The sequence below is a fragment of the Mus musculus genome, chromosome 18 (genome assembly GCF_000001635.26).
Source record: "Mus musculus strain C57BL/6J chromosome 18, GRCm38.p6 C57BL/6J".
In the NCBI taxonomy this organism is placed as follows: Eukaryota; Metazoa; Chordata; class Mammalia; order Rodentia; family Muridae; genus Mus; species Mus musculus.
Genome location: NC_000084.6, coordinates 52,655,001 through 52,665,690, shown reverse-complemented (window position 1 = coordinate 52,665,690; position 10,690 = coordinate 52,655,001). Strand labels below are relative to the sequence as shown.

Genomic DNA, 10,690 nt, shown 5'->3' with positions numbered 1-10,690 from the left:
CCCGGAAGAGCCCCTCATTTTCAAACACTTCAGGAACTTGGAGGCTTACCTCGTATAGGTAAAGCTGCTGTTATTTGGCTGTGTTTGTGATGCTTAGCTGCAACTCCTTTCAAAGACGAGGCGACTGTGTGCTCTACCTCTCCACTCCCCCTCCCTCACTTATTCCTGGAATATCAGCAAAATACTAAAATACCTTTCGAAACCTGTAACAGCCTACTTCCAAATTTTGGTCTTACTTCAGCCTAAGATAAATCTAGACGAGCAGGAGAATGGAAAGGGTGCCAGGATTCTTGTTTGCCTTAGTTCCTAGATGTTATGAGAGAAATGCCACCCTTGTCAGAGCATATATGTGTGTGTATGTGTGGATAATTGTATTGGTGCTGATATCTGTCATAAACAGCAACAGATTCCAGCTGGCTTGAAAGCTCAGCCAGTACTGTTTCTTTATTTGTTACTTACCTCAATCTTTGTGTGATCCCAAGCTAACTGTTTAGTCTAAGTATGGTGTCTCTCATTTGCAAAATGACCATAACTCCATCTATTTGTGAGCCTGATATGAGACATACATGCGTTGCTATATACAAAGCCCTTAGAACAATTCCTGGATACCCGACCACCCAGTATACTCAAATATGCTACACTCCACCATTTAGGTTAGCAAGTAGAAAGAATGGAGCTATTATTAAATAGAGTCATTAATTGCTAGCCCTTTCACAAGATTCTTGTTTCAGAGTATCTCCAGGTTTTTTTTTTTTTGTTTGTTTTTTGTTTTTTTGTTTTTTGTTTTTTTGTTTGTTTGTTTTTAAAATCATCACTTGGTTCCTTTGGCAAACAGAAAAGAAAACAGAGTGATTGGCACAATTACCCCTAACCCAACCACAGATAATAAGTAGAATGTGGAACCAAAATCTAAGGTTGAATGAATTTGCCTGTGATTTCTAACTGTCAGTACTTTGTAAGTTGGTGGAGGCAAAGACTACAGGAACCCAGTGGATCTTCATGGTCTTGGAATTCAGCCCAGTCAGGAACAAAGATCCCAAGTAGAATGCTGGGCATCTAGGCAAAGCCAATGCTGCCCAGGAGGGCAGAGTTTCCTGGGCAGAGCACCTCTCTGGCCCCAGGCCTCCTTCCAGGAGAGCCCTCCCTGGATTAAAACACACTCAAAGTCTCAGAAATACAAAGCTCTTTCACAGCCTACTTAGGGTGCATGGGTCTGGGCGGGGAGGCACAGAACTTTCTGGCAGGCTTTTAGAAAAAGAAAAAGAAAAAAAAAAAAAACAATGAAGAATCTATAAAACCCAAAGAGGGTATAATGAACCCTTGCTTAGACCTCTACAGGAGGAAGGAGCTTGCCTCCACCCATTTTGATGAATTGTGTTACAGAGGTCTCCTGAGACATTGAGGCTGGTGCCATTGACTATGCAACATCTCAGCAGCAATCCGTGTTGTTAGAAACAGCGCCAAATACAGTTCTAATGCTGTTAACATCTTCAGGCCTCTTAAGTTAATCTACCCTGTCAGAAGCTCGTACAAGGTAATGAAACTTCTCAGTCGGTGTAAAAGCATCCTCCTTGGGTCAGAAAGCAAAGGATTAGGGTGGAAGTCTATACTGCGTACAACCTAGAATTGTCTCAGATTGCCTTTGTAAGCCTCTGTTCACCAGGCACGCACAAGCCTGACTCTGAGGTACAAACCCTTGTCGAGGAAACCAGAATGAGAGAAATCTGGCAACAATTGCCTGAGAAATGTCCTTTGGACAAAATTTCCAGCTCTGATAAGAACCAGTCTGCCAGTAATTCCTGCTGACACAAAGTGTGACATGGTCCCCTAATAGCTGGAAAGAGCCTGGTCCCTCCAGTCTGGGCCAGTGCTCCCTCAGCTCTGGTTCTCCTGGTTTCCTCCCCCTGCCATCTCTTCACCATCATTTTGGAAGGCGTTCACTCCTATCACACTCGGTGCTGAGGAAAGGGCTTTACTTGGAGGCTTTGGGTTTACAAGATCTCTGGTGGACAATTAGTCTGTCTGGCAGGAAGGTCCGCCCACAAACGTTACAGGGAACCAATTGGCTCTGGGCACTTGTCCAAGCAGCTTCGTTTAAGGCGTCAAGATCGTAGAACCCTTTGGCTGCAAAAAGGAAAGGAAGAGGGAGGGGGAAAAAAGAATATATATATATGTTCATATATATTTCATATATGTTTTCATATATATTTATGAAAAGGAAAGTAAAATGGTAAAATGGGTTAGTTTACAATCTCAGAAACCATATTTTACTATTTATGGAAGACAGTCACAGAGAATACCTTTTGACTGGTGTTTTCAAGTCAATCACATGACTTTGCCAGATCTTAATAAATAAATAGTAAACAGTGCTGAGCATTCCTTCAGCTAGGGACTGGAGACTTTTTTTTTTTTTGCTTTGAATATTAAAAGGGGAAAGATACAGTTTCTTGTTATGATATGCATTCTTCACTAATTATTACCATCTTTGCTTACACATTGTTATCTTGAGAATATAACTTTTGGCTTTCTTTCTGTTGGTTATAAATATAAAGCATACAATGGGGAAAGAACTCGTGTTTGTGTTTTTCTTTTATGCAATACTTCCCTGGAATGTTTTCAGAGACTCAAACTGACAACTGAGAGTGAATTTAAGATGAATTATACTCTGAAAAACATCATCTTTTCATGGCCATAACCACAGACGTTCTTTAACTAATTAAAGTGAAAAATGCAAACAAAATAAGCTGAAGGGAAGAAGTGTCCTTAATCAAACAAAAAGAGCTGAGAAATGTGTACTCTTCTCTGGCAGCACACGGGAGAGAAAAGCATGTGGCTTTATTTAAAGGAACAATGTGGGATTTAACTTTAATAAGCCGTATTTAAATAGAATGACTTTAGTACATTAAATTGACTATGTCCCAAGATCTCTGAAAATAGGTCTCTCAAATGTGGCCAGGCACTCAAAATGGATCTGTTTTTATCATTGGCCAGTGTATGTTACTCCATTAAACACTAGGCTAGGTTCATGATTTCTATCTTAATGGTTCACACAACCATAACAATCCTTTAGATTCTTAGCATGTCTGCTTTTAATGGAGATTTCGACCTGGTGCAGCTTGGTATTTCTCCTTAAGATAAAGCAAGTGTCACTACTACACACGTGTGTTTAAAGATTGGCTTTTATTTTTAAGTGTGTGTGTGTGTGTGTGTGTGTGTGTGTGTGTGTGTGTGTGTGTGTGTATACACATGAATACACATGCCTGTTGGGGCCAGAGATGTAGTATGTGTTGTAGCTGGAGTTACAAGCAATTGTGAGCTGCCAAATATGGTACAGGGACAGGAACTCTGGTTCCCTCCCATGCAGGAGCAATCTGTGGACTTAATGGCTGAGCCATCTTTCCAGCACATGAATGTAGATTTTGAGTGCTTTGAAAACTCTGTAGAGCAAAGAATAGCACTGACCTTTTCATTGCAATGTTTCTGCATAGGCCTTTGACTGTGGATCCAGGAAAAGAAGTATGGGTGAGGAGATGCCAATTTTATTTACTTAGAGGAGAAAGGCACCTTCAGAGATAAAAGCATGAAGCCAAGAGGAAAACTTCAGGCAAGTGAAAGGACAGGATCTACCCATTCGCTCTGCCAACAGTGGCAAACAGTGAGCTCCCAACACATCCCAGGGATTGCCCACCATCATCCCCACTTCTTCTATCCATATATTAATAAAGATCAAGCAGAAAAAGTGATACAGAGAATTAGGGAAGATTGTTTTGTGTGCCAAGGCAGAAGTTCTAGGTAGTCTTTCTGGAGTTAAATGCTATGATTCCAATGCATGGATAGTTCAGCTTATTTTATCCTATTTTATTTTATTTTATGTGTGTTTTGCCTGCATGCATGTATGTGTACCACATGTGTGCCTTATGTGAAAGGATGTCAGAAGAGGATGTTGGATCTCCTAGAACTGGAGTTATGGATGGTTGTGAGCTGCCATGTGGATGCTGGGAACAGAACTGTGGTTCTCTGCCAAGAACAGTTCGGTGTTCTTTAGCTCATTTCTCCAGTATATTCACTCTGAATTCCTTCCAACCTTTAAGTCCCATCTTGCCTAGGACTATGAATAGCTGGGTTTCAATAGTATTTCGAACTTATAGCAACCTGGATTTCACTTACTGGGTTGTCGTCTCTTCTCGGATCACATTGGCCAATGATAAACAGCCTGCACAATAGCTATGACTACACAGGAAAGGGACATTGAAATATGCTTCTCTTTAAATAAAATATCCCTTAAAGGATGAGGAAATCAAATGAGAAAAATCAATGATAGAAATATGATAATTGAGACTGAGTTTGCATGGCAATTATGTAAATAAATCTACCTATATAATTTGACATGTGTTTTTTTTTCTTTTCTTAACTCTGCTCACACTCTGAGGAAACCCAGCATTCTGTGAACCCTCACCTGAGAAACTACAGCTCCTCGTTTACTTGGGGTGAACAGTACCTTATAATACTGATTGCAGAAATAAAAGAATAAAACAAAATTATCAAAATCTGAACATTCCATCAAGATGTCTAGCTTTCTGGTTCCCTTTGCATTCATTCAAAATTATAGCCCTCTTGGGCTAAGTTTCTTAATGACAACAGTAGCTGGTTGGGGGCATCTCCCCTCTTTGTTCAGATAAGAAAAAACCTTTTTTCTTTCCTTTTCTCTTCTTTTCTTTTCTTTTCTTTTCTTTTCTTTTCTTTTCTTTTCTTTTTTTTTAAATTGTAACCTGACTAGTTGACCTGGTGGGAATTTTGAGTTTGGTACTCAAGACACTTTTATAAACGAAACAAGTCTGTCAAAAATATCAGGCATGACAATATATAAAAATCATTTAGGCAAAATGGTAAATTCTCATGGGTCCCTTTCACTAGGTTTTGCCAGGAAAAAAACATCTGAAGGATGTGTCTCAGCATCTGAAGATATCACTGGAAAGACATTCCAGAATATCTTTTAAAAATCAAATTTGACTTCTTTAAGACAGTAAGTGCTGCTGATTTCAGATGTTCAAACTAGTAAGAAAGAAAAAAAAAATCTCTGAACTCACTCTCTCCCCCAACCCCTCTTGACAGAACTTACCAGTAATGGTTCTGACTTCTGGTTTTTTCGGTTCTGGTCTCCTTAGTTCTTTAGGCAACAGATTGTTCTCATTATGCCACTTTTTCAGACACTGTGGCTCATGAATGCTAATAGATTTGGTCCCATATTCACGGCCACAGATGTAACAAACAATTGTTGGTGGACGCCTTATCATTGTTGGCTGGAAATAATATAACTCATTAGATAAAGCACAAGTGTGGAAATCTTATTTGAAAGTTACAGTAAAATCAGTTTATATGGAAAGTTAACATTGTTAATTCCAATTATCATGGGAAGAGGGATAGCTTAGTAGTTAAAGTACTGTTCTTACAGAGAACCTAAATTCAGTTCCCAGAAAGTCACAATTGCCTATAACTCCTAACTTCCAAAGGCATGCACGTACACATACACATACACATACACATACACATACACATACACATACACATACACATACACATACACACACACACACACACACACACACACACACACACACACACATATATACAGAGAGAGAGAGAGACAGAGACAGAAGGAGACAGAAAGACAGAGACAAAAAGAAAACTGTAACCAGTCTGGTGAATTTAACTTCTTTGGCAATTTAAGAGATCAAACTATGCTGTTACATGAGTGGATCTGACCTTGGAGGGGAATAAAGAGGTATTGTCTGAAATGTATTCTCATTGTTTAAAAGATTGATTGATCTTCCAATCCTTGCACCTGAGTGTAATGCTGGGAAACTCAATAGGAATGGAGGCTAGAATTCTCCTCTACATAGTGGCAAGATCTAATGTGCCAATGTGTCTGAAAATGAAAATGTCATCAGAGAGCAGGAAACAGGTCTGTCTACACTCTCTCCTGCAAGTACCTGCACCGTCTTTCTGAGTCTGGAGTGAGGTCCACCACAGACAAGCCTACTCATCAAGTTGGTAGATGAATACCCAGCATCTTGCCTGTGATCTTCATGGCCAATAGACTGGATTTAGAATCACTGGGGAGACACACCTCTGGGTATGTTTTTGAGTGAATTTCCAAAGAGGTGTGACTAATGTGGGAAGACATCCTGTAGTGGGTAATATCTGGAATCCATATGATGACATAATGAGCCTCTGACTGGGAGATGAGAAGGCTCAATGAGTACAAGGCCTTTCATCAAGCCTAGTAAACCTGAGTTAGAGCCCCTGCAGCCCATACAAGGAGAGGGTAAACTCCTGCTAGGTGTTCTCTGACCTCCACATGCACATTGTGGCACTCCATGCACATGTGAACACACATACACACACACGCGCTAATAAATTAATAACTAAACAAACAAACAAGCAAATGTCCAGATGATGGGCACATAGAGCTTTGGGGATTGGTATTTCCCCTGCTTATTTTATTGTTGCTTTAGTCTGTTCTTTACTTGCTATTTCAGTTTCTTCCTTTTGGAATGGGAGGAATGAATGGTCTGTCAGGGTATATTAGAAATTGGCTTTTTTATTTTATGAGGACTCATGGTTAAGGGATTATCTTGAGTCTCTGATGGACTTTAACCTTGACTTTTGGACAGCATTGAGACTGTAATTGTCAACTTGTTCAGATTAGGAATCACTTAGGAGATATTCCTCTGAGTGTTTAAAGAAGAAGTTTACAGTTGCTGTTGTGATGAATGTACCCTCAAAATCAACTCTCCATTAGATTGCTTCCTGTTAACCTCAGAAGATGGAAAGATCTCCCATGCTCATGGGTTGGCAGGATTAATATAGTAAACATGGCCATCTTGCCGAAAGCAATCTACAGATTCAATGCAATCCACATCAAAATTCCAACTCAATTCTTCATAGAGGTAGAAAGAGCAATTCTCAAAGCCATTTTGGAATAACAAAAAAATCCAGGATAGTGAACTATTCTCAACAATAAAAGAACTTCTTGGGGAATCAGCATCCCTGACTTCAAGCTGTATTATAGAGCAATAGTGATAAAAACTACATGGTCTTGATAGAGTGACAGGCAGGTAGATCAATGAAATAGAACTGAAGACACAGAAATGAACCCACAGAACTATGATCACTTGGTCTTTGACAAAGGATCTAAAACCATACAGTGGAAAAAAGACAGCATTTTCAACAAATGGTGCTGGTTCAACTGGTGGTTATCATGCTGAAGAATGGGAATAGAGCCATTCTTATCTCCCTGTACAAAGCTCAAGTCTACATAGATCAAGAACCTCCACATAAAACCAGATACACTGAATCTAACAGAAGAGAAAGTTGGGAAGAGCCCCAAAGACATGGGCCAGAGGAAAATTTCCTGAACAGAACACCAATGACTTATGCTCTAAGATCAAGAATTGACAAATGGGACCTCATAAAATTGCAAAGGACACTGTCAATAGGACAAAACAGCAAACAACAGATTAGGAAAAGATCTTTACCAACCCTACATCTGATAGAGGGATAGTATCCAATATTTGCAAAGACTCAAGAAGTTAGACTCCAGAGAACCAAATAATCCTATTAAAAAGTGGGAACAAAGCTAAACAAAGAATTCTCAACTGAGGAAACTCAAATGGCCAAGAAGCACCTAAAGAAATGTTCAACATCCTTAGTCATCAGGAAAATGCAAATCAAAACAACCTTGAGATTCCACCTCACACCAGTCAAAATGTCAAAGAACAAAACTCAGGTGACAGCAGATGCTGGGGAGAATGTGGAGAAAAAGGAACACTCCTCCATTGTTGGTGGGATGGCCAGCTGGTACAACCACTCTGGAAATCAGTCTGGAAGTTCCTCAGAAAATTAGACATAGTATTACCTGAGGACCCAGCTATACCACTCCTGGGCATATACCCAGAAGGTGCTCCAACATGTAATAAGGACACATGCTCCACTATGTTCATAGCAGCCATATTTATAATAGCCAGAAGCTGTGCAGATAACCCAGATGACACTCAGAAAATGTGGTACGTTTACACAATAGAATTCTACTCAGCTATTAAAAACAATGACTTCATGAAATTCTTAGTCAAATGAATGGAACTTGACAATACCATCTTGAGTGAGATAACCCAGTCACAAAAGAACACACAGGATATGCACTCACCTAAAAGTTCAGAATACCCAAGATTAAATATACAGACCATATGAAGCCCAAGAAGAAGGAAGACCAAAGTGTACATGCTTCAGTGCTTCTAAGAATGGGGAACAAAATATTCACAGGAGGTAATATGGAGATAAAGTGTGGAGCAGAGACTGAAGGAGAGGCCATCCAGAGGCTGCCCCACCTGGGGATCCATCCTATATATAGTCACCAAACCTGGATGCTATTGTGGATTCCAGGAAGTGCTTGCTGACTGGAGCCTGATATGGCTGTCTCCTGAGAGGCTCTGCCAAAACCTGACAAATATAGAGGCAGATCTCACAACCAACCGTTGGACTGAGTGTGGGGTTCCTGATAGAGGAGTTGGAAAAGATACTGAAGAAGCTGAGGGGGTATGCAGCCCCGTGTGTGTGTGTGTGTGGGGGGGGGGGGTAACAGTGTCAATAGGCCAGACTCCCTCCCCACCCCCGGAAGCTTCCGGGGACTGGACCACCAACCAAAGAGTACACATAGAGGGACCCATGGCTCTGGCAGCATATGTGGCAGAGGATAGCATTGTTGGACATCAGAGGGAGGAGTGGCCCTTGGGCCTGTGGGTGTTCAATGCCCTAGTGTAAGAGAATGCCAGGGCTGGAAGACAGAAGTGAGTAGGCGGGGGAGGGGGGTTGGGGGGTGGGGAGCACCCTCATAGAGGCAGGTGGAGGGGGAATAGGATAAGGGGTTTCCAAAGGGAAGATCTGGAAAGGGGAAAATATTTGAAATGTAAATAAGGAAATTATCCAATAAAAATATAAAATTTAAAAAATTACTTCTGTCAGGTATTTGATCACAACAATAATAAGAGTAGCTAATATCGATTAGAATTGGTGGGTAAATAAATCACTAAAGGCAATATCATAGAGTTTTCCAGAAGTCTATAGTGAGATCATTCCATATCTGTTACTTACTATAAATCTTTCTTCTTTTTCATATGTCTCTTTCTATGGAATCTCTGCAGAAAAACATAGAGGCCACAAAATAATGACCTCAGATTTTTTTTTTAAATAATAGGAGAAAACAATTAACCTACTATAAGTATAAAACAATGTCAATTCAGAATTTTAGTCCAGTAAAAATAGTCTTCAAAACTTAAGATGCAATAATTATTATTATTATTTTTTGGCCAGAACAGTTAAAGGATCCACTACTGATAAACTTATTGAGCCAAAAATTTTAAGAGAAATTTTAAATTACAAAAGGAAATATCAGTAAATAGTCTTGTTCTGTAAGAAACAATGGGAAAGTAATATAAAACACAATTAGGTCAGTCAATAAAATAAGCTTTGAAGTTTTCATAGTTTTGCCATACAGAATACTAAGACTTAGTAATGGTCTTTATGACAAAAGTATCCAAAAGAGAGTTTATACTGCATCTGTACAAACCAAATGATAGTCATCAATAACACACTGTGGAGCAAAAACCAAAATAGATAGTTATTCATTTGTTTATATTTTCTTGAAATAGTTTTAAAATATGTATATTGAAAGTCAAAGGCATGTATTTTAACTTATATAGTAACCACTAGTGCATACAGATATGCAAGAGAAGGAACTAAAGTTGACAGGTGAGATGGGCAACCAAACATCAAATATGATAAATTAACTGATCCCCAAAGAAGGAAGAGTAATAAAGGAGAAACAAAAGCACCAAACATGGTTACTGAGTGGATTGATACAGAAACATGGCTAGCAATAAAGCCAAATGTGTTGATAACGACCACCTTCATGTTCAAACTTAGACCTACAAGCAGGGAGTGATATCAAAAGGAGCTTGAAGGAAATGAAAGCTGAGTGCAGTCAAGAGACGTTTCCGTGACAGGATTATAAAATAGGGTCTTCCTTCACCATCTGAGAGAGATGGGACTGAGGGTTGATTGGAGATATTGAGCTCAGAGGAAAGGAGAGAAAGAGGAGGAAAAGGAGGAAGGTGAAATTAGAGGAAGGTGGTCATAGGAAAGTCAGGGTTGGCAGAGCTCACAGAGAGAAAACTTCATGTCCTGGATTACGTGATCTTCAAGGGATGAAGAGATTCAGGTTTTTGAGACAGCAAGTATCAAAATGACAGGATTGGGTGTTGTGGAATGTGACAGTGATTGAATTAGGAAAACTACTCACCAACTAAAGAAAAAAAATGCCCTAATTGAATAGAATTGCAACAGATTCCAGTGGCATTAAAGGCTCCTTCCCCCATATGTCTAGTAGGGATCCGAGGCACAAAGACAGAAACAAAGTGAATGGTATGTTATCCTTGGGGTAAATAAAACACCATAAAATATGTATGTTTTTAGAATCAGCCTGCTTTTAATCACAGCTTTTGGGCAGTCTCTTAATGGAGAAAACAGAAAACATGACCACAATAAACAAAACAAAAAGAAACCAGTATGGATTCTGACTACCGGGAGCAAAATAGATTCTAGAAGACTAAACAGCAAATTAAGAGGCCAAGCA

At 39.6% G+C, this 10,690-nt stretch overlaps 1 protein-coding gene across 1 annotated transcript in view; it reads right to left on the bottom strand.

The window, feature by feature from the left end:
* Positions 1-1,959: 1,959 nt before the first annotated feature.
* Positions 1,960-10,690, bottom strand: part of 1700034E13Rik (RIKEN cDNA 1700034E13 gene) — a 17,512-nt gene continuing 8,781 nt past the window's right edge. Inside the window, exons 2-4 of the mRNA NM_030097.1 lie at positions 9,151-9,194; positions 5,120-5,300; positions 1,960-2,124 (exon numbers count right to left, since the gene is read on the bottom strand). Of these exons, the coding sequence (NP_084373.1) occupies positions 1,973-2,124; positions 5,120-5,294 (327 nt within the window). The 5' untranslated portion in view covers positions 5,295-5,300; positions 9,151-9,194 and the 3' untranslated portion in view covers positions 1,960-1,972. The remainder of the gene's footprint in view (positions 2,125-5,119; positions 5,301-9,150; positions 9,195-10,690) is intronic.